A 22446-nucleotide genomic window follows, 5' to 3' on the forward strand; every position below is an offset into this window, starting at 1 on the left:
AGTGTGTGTTTTTGGGGGAGAAAAAAACCCCTAAACTTTTATAACATCCTGACACCCCAATACAACACACTAGATACATTAGCTTTCAAAAGTTCGGTAAGATTTTTTTATGTTTTTTTTTTTTTTTTTTTTTAAGAAGTCTCTTATGTTTACCAAAGAAGTCTCATCATTTAAAATAACTGTTTCTATTTGAATATATTTTAAAATGCAATATATTCCTGTGAATTTTCAACATCATTACTCCAGTCTTCAGTGTCACATGATCATTCAGAAATCATTCTATGCTGATTTATAGATTTAAGATTTTTTTGTAACAATGTAAAAATATTTATTTGATCAATTTAATGCATCCTTAATGAATTAAGATAATAATTTCTTCATAATAATAATAATAATAATAATAATCACTGACCCTAAACTTTTGAATGGTAGTTTAACTTATTATTATTATTATTTTATATATATATATTTAAAAAAAGGATTAAAAAAGAATGCACATATAAGCAAAAGCCCCAAGGCCACAAATAAATATATATGGTGAATATATACTCTATTTATTTGAATAATATGATGTAATATTTTCTCTTTTTGTGTGTTTTATAGGTATGATGGTGACAGTTTTGAGAACAACACTGATAACTCGGTGGATAAATCTAAACCCTGGAGTCGATCGATTGAAGATCTCCATGGAGGAAATAGCCTCTCATCAGCTGTCACAGGCAACAATTTCTCTAGAACCAGCAGACATTCAACGTTAAGGTGTGAACATGCATGAACACAAACATTGTTTGTTGTTATTACAGCATAATCATAGCAAATGAATCATACAAGACCCTGATAGTATTGCATCTAATATTTCTGAACTGATATGGTGTATCCAACTGCAGAGTGTGTACAGACTTCATGTGATTTCTGAAAGGCTCTTTTGTATAGTCATGAGGACTGTAAGACTTTAAATGGCTTAGGAAACTGTGCACCATGACAGAACCAAGAGTAGAACACAACTGACATGTGTCTGTCTGTCTGGCCTCTGACTCACAGCACTGGTTTAGATATTTTTATTCTGATGAGGAACGGGATAACTGACACATCAGCATCATATGAGAAATATAGGAACTTCCCTGTCTGTTATTTACCAGCCTGATGACGGGACCGAAGTATTTACACTGAGCCTGAGGGGATCTGTTTGAATGGGTTCAATATGCTAAGCTCCCTGTCATTTGAATTGGATTAAGGTCTAACCCTTATGCAGTAGCTAGAGAATTCCCGATTCTAATTCTGGAATTCTGCTCAGTTGTTGTTGTTTTCTTTTCCTGGGTCACATGTTAAAAGCTTGCAACCTTTCAGTGGAGTTTCTGCTTACATATGTAGATGCATGTGTATTCAACAATGAATAAGACAAAGCAAAAGTTGACCCTGACACCAAAGTCTCACCCTCGATGAGCAACTTTTAATTAGGGAAATAAGGGTACTGAATGAAATAAAAGAATTTTATTAAGTAGCAAGAAAGTTTTATGTTTTATTTTTAAAGAGGTCATGAATTGAGAAATTATTTTTTTTCTTTTGACATAAAAGAGGCTTTTCTACTATAAAAAAAAATATCCTATAAATTTCAGAACTCAATACGTCCGGTTTTTATTGAAACCAAGCTCCCAAAATGACTCATTTCGGATTTTGTCTCAGTATGACATCATAGTGCAACGAAAGGCTGCATTTGCAGAAACATATTTTTATAAATAAAGATGATTAATTACCATGCTGTTGCAGACTGGAGTATCCTTGGTAGGACTGGACGATTATTCAAAAAGTAATCGGAACCGAAATTCAGAACTTCTAACCGACGTAATTTTGCCATGTCGGTTATTTCGGTTTTTAATCCTATTAATACTTCCCCTTTAAATACATGCTATTGCGTGCGTAGCCACATGACTCTGCCCCGTCCAGTCGGTGGCATAAAAGCAACACAGAGGTGAACGCCGGTTCAACACATAGTGATGGCGCGCAAGCGGTGAGCCTTGCTTCTGCACTAAATTTGTCAGTTGTATTTGTTTTAAGGTTTGCCAGTTTGGACATTCAAGCAATTTTAGAAGATTGGATGTATACTATTTCGAGCTACCATGCTTGCGCAGCCGCACTCTGGCACGAACACTCATACAAACAGTAGCTGTGCAAAAAGTGAAGATCGCGCGCACAGAGAGGAATGCAGAAACTAGTTGTCAGCGCTGTCCTGTGTAGCTTAGAAACTCAAAACTTGTTATAGCATAAATGTTTCTACTTTTGAAGGAACTATGTACAACCCACAGATTCACAGTTAATAGAGAGATTGACACGCGCAATCACTCGTACTGGTACTGTACTAATTTATCTTTATATGATTTACAACGAGCAGAAATCTGTAAGAAATGTTACGAACCATAGATAAAATAACTGCTGATAGTGAGCTGTTATGTCAGATCACTCTTTCAATAGGAAAAAAATATCCCACCTTTAATAGTCAGTCATATTTACATTAGGGGAGAGCGGGGTAAGTTGTCACTCTTTTCACACTGTCTAACATTTCCTGAGCACCATATATCACAACGGTATAAATGTCATACCAAATGAAAGAAGGAAGTCTTGGGCACATATGTTGTATTCATTACATTTTCATATCTTATGTAATTACGGAGTTGTAGATTGTTGAATAGAGAATGTGCACTTGTGACAATTTGCCCCGTTGGCAGGTAAGTTGTCACACTAGATTATCTAAAAATAAGAACACAACTACTTAATTGTTATTATTCCAGAACTGGGAATATAAACAATCATGCCTAGAGAATTTGGAAAAACAATTATTTCAATCCAAACAATACACATTTCAATCAAAACACATTAAGGGTCCTATTTTAACGATCTAAATGCAAATTGTAAAGCGCAGGGCGCAGGTGCACTCAGGGCGTGTCCAAATCCATTCTATTCTCTTAATGAGTAATGGGCGTAACGTTCAATCAGAGTGTCATCTCCCATTCCCTTTAAGAGTGAGATGCGCGAGCGCCATGGCGGATTGCTATTTACATGGCGGAATTTATTGGCGGAAAAGCTGAACGCTTTTCAAGCGAAGAAACGGATCTGCTCGTGCGCGAAGTTAAAGTGGGCTTGTAAATGCAGGCTTTCAAATAGCTCCGCGCGATGAGTCAGTTAATATATATGTGTGTGTATTGGCACGATTGTTCAATTAATTAGCCAATTTCGTCATTATAAGTAGTAATAGGCTGAATTGAAAATAGGTAGCCTAATTCTAATACACGCAATGACTATTCATCATTACATTTTTATATTTATGTAGCCTACACAATAATATTCTTTTACACTGTAATCCTTTTGTTTTTAATATTTGGCATGTTTGTGTGATGCGTATCCCTGTGTGTAATAAGCAAAGTCAACGCGCACTGTGGACGCGCCCAGAGGTGCAGTTTCTACCAACGCGCTCTAACAAAAAAATATTGCGCCATTGACTTTAGACTTTAGACCAGGTTTGAGTTGGTCTATGGCGCAGTCTATTTTCAGCTCCTTAAAATAGCAATGCGCCGGCAATGCGCCTGAACACACCTCTTTTTTAGACCAGAACGCCCAGGGGCGCACTAACTGGCGCAAATGCATTTACTCATTTAAGGACGTGGCGCTAAATGGGAAAACGCGAATGGCGCTGGACACAAACTTGCAAACACACTTGTGCTGCACCTTGCGTCACATTACACCGGGTGTATTATAGGGCCCTAAGTGGCAAGACCACTTTACTTTGAACTTTAAACTCAAACATAGATCCATGATAACCGAATGGAATACTGCAGATAACTCGCTTAACATGTTTAATCTCTGAACATAACTGACTTAACATGCTGAACCTCTTTTTTGAGCATATTCTATGTGTTTATTTGTACTGGGGCAAGTTGTTACATGTGACGACTTGCCCCAAAGTCACTGAGACAACTTGCCCCAAACTCACATGTGTGCTAATGTTGGCCAAATCTCAAGGTTCGCTCAACATAGCATGTCAGCTAAAGTATCAAAAGACATGTTATTGTCTCCTCTATGTTGTGCAAAATAATATTTTTTATTAAGTTGTATTGCATAAAATTAAGAGTGCAAATTTTTTTACTTTTTAAGTCAAAAAATAAGAAAATTGTGCTAACCTCAGATTAATCAACTTCCTGGTCACATGTGGTCAAGATCGCTCTATGGAAGAAGTAGTCACACAAAGTGGCTATTTGATTTTTTAAGATAGAGCCTCTAGTTTTGGAGTTATGAAGAGTCTGACAACTTACCCATGTGACAACTTACCCTGCTCTCCCCTACAAACCTTGTCAGTGAACTATGAGGGCAAAAAAAAAAAAGAAACACAATTAATTCATTAATTCAAAAAATAGTTCATTAATCGGAATCGAGGTAAAATGTTCAGTTAATCGAGGTTTGATTTTTGGCCATAATCGTCCAGCCCTAATCCTTGGTATTTAAGGTAGAGACCTGCGCGGACAGATTTTTCAGTCCCGCTCCCACTATCGCCCGCAACATTCGCAAATTTCAGCACTGCATAAAAACTCTGCCATTTTGAGCGGTGAGAGGATTCTAACATAAACACCTCTGACTGGCCATTGCATCTCAGAAATCAACAGATATCTCTGTGATTGGTTACATTGCTCACCACTGCAAACATGTGTTATAAATAGAATCTCACATATGCTTGCGACTATAAATTATCTTACAGCCTGCACGTGCCCATCAAATGTTGTCCCGCGCCGCACTCTGTTGCGTTGGGTCCCATGGGAGTGCAGGTCTTAAATATGAGGTGTAGGTTTGTTGTCTTCTGATTTGGGATGAGGCTTTGGCTCAAACATATATGGCTGTATTTCAATAGTTGCCATTTTTCAGCATTGGAAGTTTTGAAAAAAAAAAAAAAAAAAAAAAAAAATTACTATGCAAAACTGTTTATAACTGTTAAAAATCTTGCTTACATTATAAATTAACCTCACAGAAAATTATATTAGAAATGCAGTTCATGACCCCTTTAAATCTAACTATAATAATTCTGATAATAAGAACAATATAGAGGAATGACTTGTTGAAAATCACTTTCAGAATTATTATTATTATTTTTTTTTTTTTTTCAGCTGATGAATGATAAAAACATAGAAAGCCAATCAGAATCCACCTGACTTTAAAGAGCGGCAGACAATATAGCTGTATATACAGTGGTGGTCAGAATTATTGGCACCCTTGGTAAATATGATCAAAGATGACTAAAAAAAATCTGCATTATTTATCCTTTTAATCTTTAATTCATAAAATTAGCAAAAATCTAACCTTTCATTGCAGAAAAAGAAAAAAAAAAAAAGTGGGGGGAAAAATCACATTATGAAATAAATGTTTTTCTCCAAAACACGTTGGCCACAATTATTGGCACCCCTAGAATTTTTATGAGTAAAATATCTCTAAAGTACATTCATTCATTTACATTTTTTAGCACACCAGGGTGATAATGTACATGAAATTGTCCAGCCATGACTTATATACATGAGTATAAACATGAGGAAACACAAAGACCAAATTCCCTTAATCATTCATGATTGTTGAGCTTCACAAAATAGAAAGTGTCTGCAAGAAAATAGCTAAAGCATTGAAAATCCCCATTTCCACCATCAGGGCAATAATTAAGAAGTCAAAAGACTAGCCAAAGACTCTCCAAGGATCACAGCTGGAGAATTGCAGAGATTAGTTGAGTCTTGAGTCTTGATCAAACAACACCTACATCCCCACAAGATGTTTGGGAGGGTTTCAAGAAAAATCCTCTGCTCTCACCCAGAAACAGTCTCCAGCATACTCAGTTGTCAGACAAGACTGGAACTTCACATGGGACCGGCTTCTATGGTCAGATGAAACTAAAAAAAGAGCTTTTTGGCAGCAAACCCACCAGATGGGTTTGGTGCACACATGGATAACAAGTGCCCCATGCCCAGAGTTAAATATACTGCTGGATCTTGATTGTTGTGGGCCTATTTTTCTGCTGGAGGTCCTGGACATCTTGTTCAGATACATGGTATCATGGATTCTATCAAATACCTACAGATAAAAAATCAAAACCAGACCACTTCTGCTAGAAATCCAATAGTGGGCCGTGGTTGGATCTTCCATCAGGACAATGATCAAAAAACAAACATCAAAACCAGCACAAAAATGTGTCACCGAGCACAAAATGAAGCTTCTGCCATGACCATCCCAGTCCCCTGACCTGAACCCTATAGAAAATGAGTGGAGTGAACTGAAGAGAAGAAGCACCAACATGGAGCTGGAATCTGAAGGATCTGGAGAGATTCTGTATGAAGGAATGGTCTCTGATCTCTTGACAGGTGTTCTCCAAACTCATCAGGCATTATAGGTGAAGACTCAGAGCTGTTATCTTGGCAAAAGGAGGTTGCAAAAAGTATTGAATAAAAGGGTGCCAATAATTGTGATTTGGAGAAAAACATTTATTTCATAATGTGACACCCCCCCCCACCCCACTTTCAATTATTATCCTTCAATGAAAGATTAGATTTTTGCTAATTTTATGAATTAAAGATCAAAAGGATAAACAATGCAGATTTATTTTTATAGTCATTGTCGATCATATTTATTAAGGGTGTCGACCACCACTGTAGCTTATAATAAACAGAACATTATTGCCCTTTCATGTAGACACCAATATAGTTATACTTTATGAACAGAATATTTTATTCTTTATAAAGGCCCATTCACACAAAGAAAGATGACTACAACAATAACTATAAAAAATATATGTTATTAATTTCTTTAGGTGTATATACATCCTGTGTTCTTCTTGCTGGAATGATGAACTGTGTCACAGGTTTTGTGAAATGAATCTGTGTAATTAATACAGTTGTCACTCTGTCTGCAGTTTGCTGATGTGCGCTCCCATCTGCAACACAAGGCACGTTCTTTTCGTCCTTCAGACAGAGTCTCCTTTCCTCTCCCCTTCACTTTTTCTCATGTGCTGTATTATGGAAGTTACCGTAGATTAGCAGAATGAGTTCAGTTGCTAAGTAACTAGCGGTGTACCTGCGGCCTCAGATGTAACTTGCCCTCATATCTTCTGTAAGGCATAATCTCTGATTTCATCTGTTATTTTAAGATGTTTATTCAGATCAGGCTGCTCTGCAATGGATATATGGATTCACTTTGTTGTTTCTCACCACTGTAAACTCTGCAGCCAGTGGTGTGAATTTGTGTTCCATAGTTCAGAGGTTCTGCCCACATGTAGTAGTTTTGTTCCAGTGCTTTCCTTCTGCTTCTAGTATTTTGTAGGGTTAAATTGTTTTCTCAAATAATTCTCAAATTTCCATGCCCTCCTGAAGAACACAGACTCATCTGCAATGCCCAAAGTGCTCACAGAAACAAGGGTACGTCTACTGCATTTACTGTTTAGGTTTAGCTCAAAGTTCTAGATTTTTATAGAATTCTGTAGACATGAAAAAATAGTATAGCACTAGATTATTGAGTGTGATACCTACTGTTTATAATATTACTTCAGCGTAAAACTTTCTATGAAGCCTGTATTTGAATCCATTGCCAGGCATAATGCCATAAAAATAATACAGTATGTTGTATCCTATCATGGATAATTGTAACAACAGTAATAGTACATAACACTATTTGTGGTTATAAATTTTAAGATTTATAGCACAATGAACACCATGTAACAGAATATATACTTAAATTATAATGGATTATATTTCAATAGTTATAGTGTATTATAAGTCTCAATATACAATCAAACCAAAATGTATTCAGACACCTTGAACTTTTCATTCATTAATTCAGTTTATTCACTATAGTGACAAGTTCTCAGAGTTAAACTGTGTCAGAAAAAAATAATCGTAATTATGTCAGATAACACTTAAGCAAAACATGTTCAGGTCAAAGTGTCTGAATATTTTTTGTTTCCAAGTTTTTAGCAATTTTACTGGTGGTCTACTGTATGAAGAATTTTTGGGTATAATATGTCACAGTTTACTTTATTTTGCTATCCTCACTTACATAAATTAACTATAGTGTCCTGCACCCACTAGTAAAAATATACCAAAAATGTCTGAATAATGTTTGGTTTGACTGTATAAATAAAATATATTTAAAATCTTTTTACATCATGTGAGTGTTTGGGAGTGGTTGTTCATATTTGAGTGTGGCTAATGTTAATTTCCAGTGTGAGCAGGTTTAAGCTCACTGGTAACCACTGAAACATTGCAATATGATTTTGTTGATATTACATATACAGCATATGTGTCATATAACCCATTCACAATATCTTATGGCTGTTTAAAAGTAGACTTTATGTAGAGCTGACAAAGACTACTTATAAATACAGTATAACACTTTTAAAGCCTTTTGGAAGTTTAAAGAAGACTGTCTTCAGTCCACTGTTAAGATGTAGTTGGATATTAATGTCAAGATATGAGACATATAATGCAACTATGGGAACCTTAATCCATTGTAATTTAATTGGATATAACATGGTGTTCATTATCATTATACTCTTAAACATTATAACCACAAATAGGTAAGTTGTATAATGTATTATAACAGTTATTATGATTATCATGAGATAAGGATATATTTTATAAGGCATTATGCATACATTATAATGCTTTATAAATACAGTATTGATAGAAAAGGTTACCCAAGTGAAGGTTTTTTCAACAATATCTGTGGCATAACGTCAAGTAAAACATTATAAAGCTTTTGAATGTTTTCAAGAAGAAGACCACTCTTAAGGTATGGTAGGATATTATGTACAGTAGATGTTAATGTCAAGATATGAGACATATAACTAAAAAATATTCAGTCCTTGAATGATCAGTCCTTTAATACAAGCACTGTTCTCTTGTAAAACACGTAGCTTGGAGGACCAACTTTTGCAACTTCACAAAAAGCGTGTTTAAGCATGTGTGCTTGTGAAATCAACTGACAGATACGAGTCTCATCGCTCAATTTATAATAATAAAGGAAAACTCTTTTGTAGTGATGCACTTCCAATGAAAGTCTTTGTGGCAAAGATAGTCAACCGGGAAATGCATTAAAGGATTAGTTCGTTCTAAAATGAAAATCACCCCAAGCTTTACTCACTCTCAAGCCACCCTAGGTGTATATGACTTTCTTCTTTCTGATAAACACAATCGGAGTTACATATTCTGGCACGTCCAAGCTTTATAATGGCAGTGAACAGGACCAGCGAGTATGAAGCTGAAGAAAGCGCGCACATCCATCATAAACGTACTCCACACGGCTCCGGGGGTTAATAAAGGCCTTCTGAAGTGAAGCATTGTGTTTGTGTAAGAAAAATGTCCATGTTTAACACGTTATAAAGTAAAATATCTAGCTTCCGCCAGAACACCTTCCGAATTCAAAGTACAAAAAACAACTTTTCCGTAAGTTGAATACAGAAGGTGTTTTGAACTGCAAGAGTTTTACACTTTCTTCGTATGGAAGGATAGATATTTTACTTATAACTTTTAAAATATCGATATTTTGCTTACACAAATGCATCGCTTCGCTTCAGAAGGTCTTTAGTAATCCCCCGGAGCCCTGTGGAGTACTTTTATGATGGATGGATGCATTTTCTTCAGTTTCATACTCGTTGGTCCCGTTCACTGCCATATATATGCATGAGGATATTTATTAATATAACTCTGATTGTGTTCATCGGATCAGTCCTTTAATAGAAGTGCTGTTCTTTTGTAATAAAACACATAGCTTGAAGCATCAACTTTTGCAATTTTACAAAGAACGTGTTTAAGCGTGTGTGCTTGTGAAATCACCTGACAGATATGAATCAGGAATATTGTGTTCCAGATGAGCACAGTCATACATCCGGATATATGACAAAGACATTACACACATGTGCTTTTCAGTACTCTCTGCGAGAGCTTCTAGGTCCTTGTGATGTTCTGGAGGAAAGAGCTCAGAAGAAAGTAGTCTCACACTCTCACTCAAGTCACAGTTGAAGACAGACCACATCACAGTGAATCACAGTGTTCTCCTGTGATTCAGTGCAGACTAGGGGTGTGTAATATCAATAATAATGTATTCTCTGGGATTATGTTGACAATAATAACTGCGTAATTTTTGATTCTAAGTGTGTTCTTATGTTGTACCTTGACTGGTTTAGGCCTGTTGTGGACAGCTGACTCCTAAAGCTTTTCATATTCTTCATATGCTGTGCAGTGGTTAGTTCACAGCAGTGACAGAAATTAACCTTTTCCTTAAGGGGTGACATTTTCAACCTAAAAATTATTTGCTGGGGCAAAAGGGCAATTTTAACTAACCTTATTTAATAACTAACCTTATTTAATGTATCTTTTATGTCAAATACTCACATTTAATCAGTAAATTTAATTAGAATAATAACACATTATACACTGGGTTAAATAAGGACAAACCCAAGGATTGGGTTGTTTTCACCCAGCCATTTTTTTCAGCCAATTTCAGATTTATTTTTTAGCCAGCAATATAGTAATATAGTAAAAGGCATGTTTTTGCTCACCCCCAAATAGGGGCAAATTTGTGGGGTATTTTAAGCTGAAACTTGACCAGACCAGAGACTTATATTACATCTTGTGAAAGAGGGCATAATAGGTGTCCTTTAACCCAACCTGCTGGGTTTGTCCATATTTAACCCAACTTGGGTTGTTTTTAACCCAGCATTTTTTTTTTGAGTGTAAGCTTCTACCAATCAACAAAAACCTTTCTTTTTTTTTTTTTTTTTTTTTGTACTGCAGAAGTGACACAGAAGCTGCATCCAAACATTTTTGTTTTTTAATTAAATGATACTTTAAATATGAAACTTAAACCACCAGGAGGTGGTGGGAAGTCACTCGCTGTGTCCAAAATCGAATACTTCCCTACTATATAGTACGTGAAAAACAGTACGGCAAAAGAGTAGTATGTCCAAATACATAGTATTCAAAAAACAGTAGGAGAAAAGTCCCCAAAAGTGCGCATTTGATGGACACTTTACTATCCCATGAGGCCAGAGGATTTAAGAATACCCAACCCTTACCCTAACTGAAACAAAACGCCACCGCAGCACACCAGTTCTGTTACTATTTTCGTTGGAGAAATAGAGCAAAACAGACAATATTGTTTCTAATATCTAACTTACAATATTAACTTCTTGTTTATTAAACTGCTGTATAAAATCACATTTGCAATCGTGCTGATATTCATGAAAAATGAGCATGCTTGCTCATGTGATATTCCATAACTATATCATATAGGAATTAGTTTTGCGTAGCCAGACCTTTAGACTGACTGCAGAAGGTCTGGACCTAGGACCGCCCGAGAGGACATTTACACTGGCATACACATATTACATACACTGGCATGTAACGCAACAAAGTTCACAAGTTCAACCAAGTCACACTTCATTTTGTTCCGTGTCATGTTTAGGGGCGTGAAAATGTAAAGTCGATGTCCCTGCAGTATCAGACGTGGATCTTTACATTATTAATTCAAGAACATTGTGCAAGTTTACTGCAACAATGGAGCTGTGAAATTCACATACTTTTCAAAATCCAGCATTTAGTTGATCCTGATAAGCGCTTGTAAACACGCCACAGCATTTGTTTCCAGGCGGACCCTTAAAGAATGCGACACGCGTCTCCCGGACATCCTGTAGAATTCAACCAACCAGATAACGACTTAGAAACTCCTGAAGTGTTTCCAGCTAAGTGTTCCTTATGCATCAGACGTCTGAGGCTAAGACTATATAGAAATATACTGTAAAAGTGTGCACTGTCAAGGCGTGTTTTTGTTTGTTTGGGGTTTTTTTGTGCAAATTTAATGACATTCAATACGTTTTTCATTATAAAAACAGCAGTTATGATATTATCGTAGACAATACATATCGCACACCGCTAGGCCAGGCATGAGTGTGTTCATGTTCCAGTGTGTGATACTGAATGAGTTCTCAGCATTGAACACAAACCATTGCCCCAGGCACTGCTGCTGACATATTGCATTATGCGTTTGCTGTGTGTGTGTGTTTTCAGAAAATCACGCCCAGCTCGTCTTGTGACAGTCCTCAAAAAGAACTGTGTGCCCATTGTGTTAGTTTGTGTCTGTAAACCTCCTCTAGTCTATTTGTGTGCCTATTTAGATTGCTATGTTTGCATGATTTTGTCCAAGTATATTTGAATGTCCTTATTTATCAGTAATTGTTAGTAAAATGTATATGTGTATATTTTATACCTGTTTGTGTGTGTGTTCTTTGTGTGCATCTGTTGCTTTGCATCTCTGTTCTCACACATAAAAGCCTTTGGCTTGGGCCTGATGGCTGGCATGCATGTCAATGACACTGCCGTTGTGTTGTGGAGGTGATATGTGTGCACAGAGCGCTTTAACTGCTCTAAAACAATGTAACTCCTCACACATCACACACAGCAGTCTTCAATCACACAGATGCTGCTGACAGACCTAAACACAGCACTATTATCATTTAAAGATGCTCCCACAAACTGCAAGTGTTTTCTTGACCGTTTCAGTATGAGAATACTTGCTCTGGTCCTGCTGTTTAGTATTGATTTGATTCAGTCATGTGACTGTAGATCAGGATATGATGCTAGATTATCTGATCAAATGTAGTTATTCCTCTTAATGAAGAGTTATAATAGCTACACTACATTTTTTTTTTTTAATGAATACTTTTATTTAGAAAGGTTGCAATAATTTGATCAAAAGTGACAGACATTTGAAGAGTTAGTTCACCCAAAAATGAAAATTCTGTCAACTCACCCTCATGTCGTTCCACACCCATAAGACCTTTATTCATCTTCAGAACACAAATTAAGATATTTTTGATAAAATCAGATGGCTCAGTGAGGTCTCCATTGCCAGCAAGATCATTTCCTTTTTCACTGCCCAGAAAGGTACTAAAGACATATTTAAAACAGTTCATGTGACTACAGTGGTTCAACCTTAATGTTATGAAGTGGCGAGAATACTTTCTGTGTGCCAAAAAAACAAAATAACAATTTTATTCAACAATATTTAGTGATGGGTGATTTCAAAACACTCATGAAGCTTTACAAATCTTTTGTTTCGAATCAGTGGTTCAGAGCGTGTAGCAAACTGCCAAAGTCACGTGAACTATTGAAATTTTGAAACACTTATGACATAAGGAAGCCACCGAACCACTGATTCGAAACAAAAGATTCGTAAAGCTTCGAAGCTTCATGAAGCAGATTTTGATTGTTACAAAACTGTACCTGAACTTTATTTCTTCTGTAGAAAACAAAAGAAGATGTTTCATAGAATGTCCAAGCTGCTCTTTTCAGTGTAATAAAAGTGAATGTGGACAGCTCTTTCTGTGTTTCACAGAAGAATGAGAGTCCAAATGGGTTTGGAACAACATGAGGGTGACAAAATGATGACAGAGTTTTCATATGTTGGATAAACTATTGATTTCATTGGATACTAAACTTCACTTGTTGTTTTGCTCCCAGGTCTAATACGTTATCCAGCCGGAAGACTTTGAAGAATTCCAGATTAGTTTGTAAGAAAGACGATGTTCACGTGTGCATCATGTGCCTACGAGCCATCATGAACTACCAGGTAAAACACACAAACATTTGAATCTATATTAGTGAGGACCTCTCATAGACCTTTTTTAGTTTTTATGTGATTCCACGATGCAAAATCAACCAAATGTTAATTTTTTTTGTGATCCAATTAGCTGTGTGTGATAAATGTTGTATAAAAAATGCAAATTTTCCACAAAATTCTGGAAATTGCTGCCACAAAATCAGTCATTTTGATAGCAAAAAACTCACAAAAAATGTCATAAAATCCTGGTGGGATTGATTTTCATACTAAGTAAATGTTATATCCGTAACACTCACACAAACCTGTTGACATTATTATATTTAAAGAAAAACAAGATCACAAACAGTGAGGTTTCACTTTAGTAGTGAAGACATTTTGGGCCTCACATATACAGATAACCCGTACACACACATTAATTCATGAAAAGCTGTTTGGTGTTTATCATGTTTTATGTTCAGATAATAAATCTTGAAGTTCCTGCTATGTTTACTAATTAGTCCTCTTTCTGTCTCTCTCTCAGTATGGCTTCAACATGGTCATGTCTCACCCTCATGCTGTGAATGAAATTGCACTAAGTCTGAACAATAAGAATCCCAGGTAACCCATTGAGATGGAGTAAATGTGTGTGTGTGTGTGTGTGTGTGTGTGTGTGTGTGTGTGTGTGTGTGTGTGTGTGTGTGTGTGTGTGTGTGTGTGTGTCTGTGAAAGAACTTTTCACACTTTCCCAGAATCCACCGCTTTAATTCATGTGGGTTGTGACTCCTCTTTCAGAGTCATAAATACTGGCAGCTATAACAACAGACTCTTTAATCTGTGTGTGTGTGTGTGTGTGTGTGTGTGTGTGTGTGTGTGCGTGTGTGTGTGTGTGTGTGTGTGTGTGTGTGCGTGTGTGTGTGTGTGGAGGGGTTCTTTACTCCATCGGTGTACATTACATAAATAGGAGAAATTATTCTTTTGTTGAATTTTTTTTTACACTATACTGTTCAAAAATTATTATTATTTTTTTTTTTTACATTTTTTGAAAGAAGGCTGCATTTATTAGATCAAAAATAAAGTAAAACGGTAATATTTTGGAATATTATTACAAGGTAATATTACTGTTTTCTATGTGAATATATTTAAAATTATAGTTTATTCCTGTGATGCAAAGCTGAATTTTCAGCAGCATTACTCCAGTCTTCAGTGTCACATGATCTTTCAGAAATTATTCTAATATGCTGATTTGCTGTTTAAAGAAACATTTATTATTATAAATTTTGAAAACAGTTGTGCTGCTTAATATTTTTGTTAAAACCATGATACTTTTTTTTTAGGAAAAACATTTCAAAAACATTTTCTTTCAAAAAAACATACAAACTTTTGAATGGTAGTGCAGATCGTCTACATCATCTTTCACATTGTCATTCCAAATCCGAATATTTGTGTAACCGATTGGAATCTGATCTAAAATTATTGACTATCCACATTGTGCATCGCAACTGTTCAGATCCGATTTGTGTGTCCATGCCGCTCTTTCATTTTCAGGACTATTTGTATTGGTTTCTATGGCAATGGCATTGCATTGGTAAGCATACGCCAAAAACAACCGCAACATGGAGGGTTTTGCAATACAGATGTCTTATTTAAAACATGACAATGTGTAGCCACGTGCTGGACTACTGCGTCTTATGCAGCAGCAGAAATGTAGGAGGCTGGTATGAGCGGCTTCATTTCGCGCTGTCGTCTCTGCATGTTTCAAAACATTTCTCAGTTATATTGTCATTTTCTGCTCATCCGGCACTTTGCAGCAACACAACCTTGTTTCAACAGCAACTTTCAGCTTGTTTCCTATAACAACAGCTGACGTTTATGTTTTATGTGGCGTGAGAAGTCACATAAACCACGCAAAATCCAATCAGAGCAGTCAGACTGAAACAGATTTCCAGAAATGTGATTTGAATAGGATTTCAAACCACATACTGTATGAATGTAGCTCGAAACGGATTTGCAAAAATAGCATTTTATGTAATTTTTGGCGTTCAAACTTACTAAGTATGATTCCAATCGGATATGCACAAAAATCAGATTTGGACTGACAGTCTGAACAAGGCTTAAGAGATACACTGCAGTAATGACAGAAATGTTTGAATACGTGTGATATTGCTCTCTGCTGGTGCAGGACTAAAGCTCTGGTGCTGGAGCTGTTGGCTGCCGTGTGTCTGGTTCGAGGAGGTCATGAGATCATTCTCTCTGCCTTTGATCACTTTAAAGAGGTACATAAACACAAAAACATGACTCAACACTGCTTCAGATAATAGAGTTGAATAGAAACACAGATTAAAAGGTAATTTGGGTTCCAGAAGTCACCCAGTCAAGTCACCTTTATTTACATAGCGCTTTATTTAATACAGATTGTTTCAAAGGAGCTTTACAGTGATAACAGAACAATTATTCAATGATTCAAACAGAGTTCATTTCGGCTGTACAGCAGCTCTAAAAGAAAATAGTGTCATTGTTCAGCTGAAGTCAGTTCAGTGTTGATTCATTTCAGTTGTAAAGATAACAAATTATTAAATTAGTTCAGTATGTCTATAAAAAGCAAACAGTGACGTCATCGTTCAGTTCTCATCCAATGCAATCAAATCAATAATATTGTTGAATATTAAGTATTATTTTAGTTGATATGAGACACATGATTGTATCTAGTTGAGTTTTAGTGCTGTTTTAGGCTGACAGTCCTGTACAGTAAATAGGTTTACGCAGACACTCACTAAACACATTGTTATTGATTAGTTAATTTAGATCAAGCTAATATTATTTCCTAAGGGAATGATTTGGGAAATAAATTAAACTACTGGATCAAGGTGTTTTTGAAACTCATTTTCAGTTTCTCTGGACATTATTTTACTGCCTGAGCTCTTTCTTTATTTCTTTGCAGGTGTGTTCAGAAGATCAACGGTTTGAGAAACTCATGGAGCATTTCAAGAATGAAGATAATAACATTGACTTCATGGTATGTGTTAGAACAACATCCAAATATACACATATTCATGGTTATTAATCCTATAAAATACCCTTTACCACTGATAGACAGTATTCAACTGTGGGATATAGTTTTAAAAACAGATAGATTATTGCAGATATATGCTTATATCCTATATAGAGCTTCATTAATCTGCATTAAAGAACATGGCATCATAATAGTACAGTCATTTTAGCTGCACATGTGAATAGGAAAAAAACAACTTTATGTTGGAAGCCTTGAAAGTGAAAGGCTTGATTTAGGGGTAAATTTGATTAATTACATTTTTAACATGGGAAATGTGTTGAATGGTGATGGGAGCACTACTACTACTCAAATAGGCCAACATATAAGATTTTAAGGGATAATGATAATTTAAGTATGCCTGACTGGACATTTTCACACATATTACAGCTACTTATTAAATAAATGCACATTTTGTATTGATTTGAGTTTAAAGGAACAATCCACTTTTTTTTTTGAAAATAGGATCATTTTCCAACTCCCCTAGAGTTAAACAGTTGAGTTTTACCGTTTTTGAATCCATGCAGCCGATCTCCGGTTCTGGCGGTACCACTTTTAGCATAGCTTAGCATAGTTCATTGAATCTGATTAGACCGTTAGCATCGCGCAGCAGTGCAATGATATTACGCAGCGTCTCTCACAAACGTCTCCATGGTTGCAAGGCACGTTCCCTGTGCAAGCAGGGGCTCACGGGCGCTGCGTAATATCATTGCACTGCTGCAGCCATGGAACGGCAGCAAAGTTCCTTGATTATTACGCCTGAATGAGAGTATAGTTCCTAGCCATATCAGCCTAGAAAATCGCAACTTTTCATTTAGTACACGATTTAACTACAGAAGAGTCAAGTTTTAAATAGGAAAAATATCAAAACTCTTTGGTCATTTTTAAGCGCGATGCTAACGGTCTAATCAGATTCAATGAACTATGCTAAGCTATGCTAAAAGTGGTACCGCCAGAACCGGAGATCGGCTGAATGGATTTGAAAACGGTAAAACTCAACTGTTTAACTCTAGGGGAGTTGGAAAATGAGCCTATTTTCAAAAAAAGTGGAGTGTTCCTTTAAATGAGTTTAGTATGTAGAGCTTAGAGTGCTGAGTGATATATATGAGAGACATGAAATACAGCTAAGTCTGTTTTTAGCACTCATTATATAAAAACATTTGAATTCAGCGATTGACAAGTCAGAATTATATATTTCAGAGAACTGTGTAGTCAAGTCAAATTTATTTATATAGCACTTTTCACAATTCACACACATATTTTCAAAGTTACTGTTATAATATCTAAATATCTTCATGGCTTATAGTCGCATTTAGCAGATTAGAGATGGGCGATAATATAGTTTACATTTTGTGATGATACAAGCAATCAAAATGTTGAGATTTTCTATTGTATATACAGTATAGCTTTGCATGAATGTACTGTATTTATGCAAATAAAGTAGGATAAACTTCTATATTCAACTTTATATAAAGAGTACATTTTGCAACGATAAAAAACAATCAAGCAGTTAAGATTTTATATGTGTAATAAGCATGTAATAAGCCAACATACTAAATAAACAAACGTGAAGGTTATATAGAGCTTTGTGAACGATGGATGTTAAAATAAAATTTTATTTGGTTAAAGCCCAGTTTTCCCAGTAATTCACTTTCAGTTTTTTCAATTTTAGTGGGTTTAAAGTATGTATGGTGTTTATTGTCTTGCAGGTTGCCTGTATGCAGTTCATTAACATTGTGGTTCATTCTGTGGAAGACATGAATTTTAGAGTGCACTTACAGTACGACTTCACAAAGCTGGGCTTGGATGAATATCTGGACGTAAGCAAACCTGCTGAAATGATTCTTTTGATGTTAATGTTCAGTATCAGTAACTGTTGAGTGAGCTGCAAGAGGATCCCTCACTCCCTCTCTCTCTTTGTCTCTCTGAGTAGAAACTGAAGCACACAGAGAGCGATAAACTGCATGTGCAGATTCAAGCGTACCTGGATAATGTGTTTGATGTTGGGGCTCTGTTGGAGGATGCAGAGACCAAGAACGCAGCGCTGGAGAGAGTGGAGGAACTAGAGGAGAACATGTCTCATGTTAGTAATGTTTTTACATCACAACACAATATGATCTTTATCTTTTTTGTCATTTATTGCCAATATTTGCGCACTAGCCTCAGTTAATATTATGAAATCTGCAGCATGAATGACAGCAAGCGTTATATGTGGATAACAACATCTCTGACACAATGAATTAGCAGTTTAATATGATTAAGCATTTTCGCAAGTGTGCGGTGGATCATTTTTTTGGGGGGGTTATAAGCAGTATTAGAGTTCAACAGAAAGTCTTTAATGATAATGAAACATGATAGGACCCCATCATACATGTGGCTTGACCTTTGACCATTTTTGACATTTGGCCCATCTGGTCAAAGGATTACTTCCTGACCTGAGGTTATTTCCTCATTAGTGTGGCATTGATTTTTATAGTGTGCTGCATAAGTGAATATATTCTTAAAAGAGTAGACAAGCATTCATGAATACTTTATTCTTATACTTTACTAAATAAATGACAAAGGTAGAATAACAGCAAAAATACAAAAAAAAACGAGTGCTGTCAAAAGATTAATCACGATTAATCGCATCCAAATTAAAAGTTTGTTTACATAATATATGTGTACACTGTGTATATTTATATTATGTATAAGTACTCAGACATATATGTATATATTTAAGAATATATATATATATATATAGTAATTATATAGTAAATAATTTATATTATATATAAATATTATATATATATTATATATATATATATATATATATATATATATATATATATATATATATATATATATATATATATATATATATATATATGTATGTATGTATTTGTTAAAGATAATATGCATGCATGTGTTTGTATTTATATACATAATAAATATACACCACAGTACACACATATATTATGTAAACACAAACTTTTAATTTGGATGCGATTAATTGTGATTAATCGTTTGACAGCAAAAAAACAAAACAACAACAACAACAACAACAACAACAACAACAACAAAAACTTAAGTACAGTAAATAATACTTCAGGGAATATTAAAAGAAATAAACCATGGCAGCAAACTATCAATTAGATTGACAAAACTTCAATTTAAATTATTTTAAAGCTTTGGCCATATTACTCCAACAGGTAACAGTATGTATTCTAGCTTCATTAATCCTTGCAGTTCTACATTCTAAACAAACTACAGTATATTATGAAATGAAAGAATCTTTTAGGGTCCATGTCAGGTGTATGAATACTAAAGTGATAATTAATGTGAATCTGAAGTTAAATATTTATGCAACACTGCCTGAGCTCATGAAGTTTTTAGTGTTCTGTTTAAAGCACAATGTCTCAGCAATTTGGAAAACTCAAATACTCAAATATCTTGTAAGCTTTCTGTCATGGCTTATTTATGTCTTCAGTTGTCTTAGTAACTTTATGTTCTGTAGCTGGAGTCTTATTTCTTGTTGATTCTTGTTTGTGTTTTTTTTTTTAGCTGACAGAGAAGTTACAGGACACAGAGAATGAGGCGATGGCGAAAATCGTTGAGCTGGAGAAACAACTCATGCTAAGAAATAAAGAGCTGGAGTCTATTCGGGTAAAAGATGAAGCCTTGCATCACTTCCTCTTCAGTTTCTCTTACAATTTGCGTAACAATAATTAAGTAAATGTAATAAAGGTTATGATAATAATAGTAAATACCAATAGATTTGAAAAAGAATCATTGGTAGCACTTTATTCTACAGTAAATTTCCACATGTACATACTATGTATAATTAAAGTGCAATAACTGGGTAATAACTAACTTTATTAAATTAGCCTAACTAACCTTATCAATGTTCATGAAAAAAAAATGTTCATGTTGACTTGAAAAATAAATTAAATCCTCTGTTTTCATTATTTTAGTATTAAGAAAAAAAATCAGTTGCATATGCTTTAGACTTCTTATATTTACTTCAAGTACCCCTGAGATTGGTTAGTTAATGTAATATTTCAAAAAAATTAACGACACATTCACAGTTTTTTTTTTTTTTTTTTTTTTTTATGTCGCATGATATGCAAGAAAACAGATAAAATATTTATTTATTTATTTTATTTTCTGTTTTATTTTAATTATTTTTATTTAATTTTATTTATTTTTTATCAGGCTGATCAGACTGCGAGACTGTCAAAAAATTAAATTGCGATTATTTTGTCAAATTACGTTTTAACTCTAATTATACAAAATGGATGACAGAAGTGCTGTTTCAATTGTACTGTAAATTACAATCGTACTATAAAATAAGAAATCAATATGTGATATTGTAATAAAAAACAAGTTATAAAAACACTAGATTACACCACGCTTTACTCTGAAACACAGCGCAACAAACTTTACACATAATTAAATCACAGCATTTGATAATCGCACTAAGCTATATTAGGATTTCAATTTTATTCTGATTAATTGTACAGCTCCATTTATTTATTTTAAGGTTACACTTTATTTATTTAATTAGCTTTTCATCAACTCACAAAAACCCTGCTTGGGAATCCCTGCTTTATAGTATAAAAATGCTTTTTACATTATGTTTGTGCTAATTTTGATCCCTGATTTGTGGTCATAGGAGGTGTATAAAGACGCCAGCTCTCAGGTGCACACCCTACGACGGATGGTGAAGGAGAAGGACGAGGCCATTCAGAGGCAGTGCAACCTGGAGAAGAAGATCCACGAGCTGGAGAAACAGGGAACCATCAAGATCCAGAAAAAAGGGGATGGGGACATAGCCATCCTGACGTCTCCTCCACAGGGGAACGGGCATCTACCAGGGTCAGAGGGCGTAGTTGGGCTGTCCGGAGAGGGAGTGGTCAGTCAAAGAGGTGTGGCTAATGGGGCAGCACATGGTATGCCCATGCCTGAACCTCCGCCGCCACCCCCACCTCCTCCTATGCCGGCGTCATGTGAGTTGCCACCCTCGATTTTAAATAATGGTCATGTGTTTGAAAATGTATGCTTTTTGGAAGGCAGATCTACTTCTGAGCTACTACTTGTATCACTATGTTAGGAGCTCTAGATTTGACATTTGTAGCCAGCAGGTACAGCCAGGTTGTTGCAAAAATAAAATAGCAGGATCTAACTGCAGACGTCTATTTATTTATTTAAACTCAAAAATATAAAGATATTCTCAAATACCCAAAACACACGGACAGAACAACCAGCTAAATGCAACTATTACAGAACAAATACTAACAGAAAACAGGCTCAATATCCACTAACACAAACCAATGAACTAAACAAGAAACAGGTGCAGTGCATTAATGAAACAATGAAATAACCATGGAAAGTAAGGAATGTACTAAAACATGATAATGTTGTGCCAAAAACTGTAAAGTTTTTCCTTTGCCTTTTTTGGTATACAAATGACAACGTTGTCTAAATGATCAGTTCACATGAATCCGCGAAAACGATAAAAAATGCTGTATTCTGCTGTCAGGCCAGTAGATGGCGATTTCACTTTAAAAAGAAAAACTATGCGACTATAGACTGAACACGTAAATGCACATCACCGTTTTCACAAATTTGTGTATTTGTTGTTTACATGGAGACAATAATGGTATAGATTTGCACTTTGAAACCTGTTTTCAAAAGTTTGCTTTTTCAGGCCCCCGTAAATGAACGGCCAAAAACGCATAAAAAGTATTCTGTTTTTAGTTGAAAACGGTATTGTGTAAACAGCCCCTAATACTAACAGAAAAAATAGA

At 35.3% G+C, this 22446-nt stretch overlaps 1 protein-coding gene across 4 annotated transcripts in view; it reads left to right on the forward strand.

Moving 5' to 3' along the window:
- The window catches only part of fmnl2a (formin-like 2a), a 110381-nt gene that overhangs the window by 59106 nt on the left and 28829 nt on the right, over window positions 1-22446 (forward strand). For all 4 annotated transcript variants that reach the window (XM_067410731.1, XM_067410733.1, XM_067410732.1 and 1 more), the window contains exons 6-14: window positions 604-759; window positions 13533-13641; window positions 14153-14229; window positions 15791-15884; window positions 16550-16624; window positions 18367-18477; window positions 18591-18740; window positions 20201-20302; window positions 21312-21645. In XM_067410731.1, the coding sequence (XP_067266832.1) occupies window positions 604-759; window positions 13533-13641; window positions 14153-14229; window positions 15791-15884; window positions 16550-16624; window positions 18367-18477; window positions 18591-18740; window positions 20201-20302; window positions 21312-21645 (1208 nt within the window). The remainder of the gene's footprint in view (window positions 1-603; window positions 760-13532; window positions 13642-14152; window positions 14230-15790; window positions 15885-16549; window positions 16625-18366; window positions 18478-18590; window positions 18741-20200; window positions 20303-21311; window positions 21646-22446) is intronic.

The sequence above is a fragment of the Chanodichthys erythropterus genome, chromosome 14 (assembly GCF_024489055.1).
Source record: "Chanodichthys erythropterus isolate Z2021 chromosome 14, ASM2448905v1, whole genome shotgun sequence".
NCBI classification, from domain to species: domain Eukaryota; kingdom Metazoa; phylum Chordata; class Actinopteri; order Cypriniformes; family Xenocyprididae; genus Chanodichthys; species Chanodichthys erythropterus.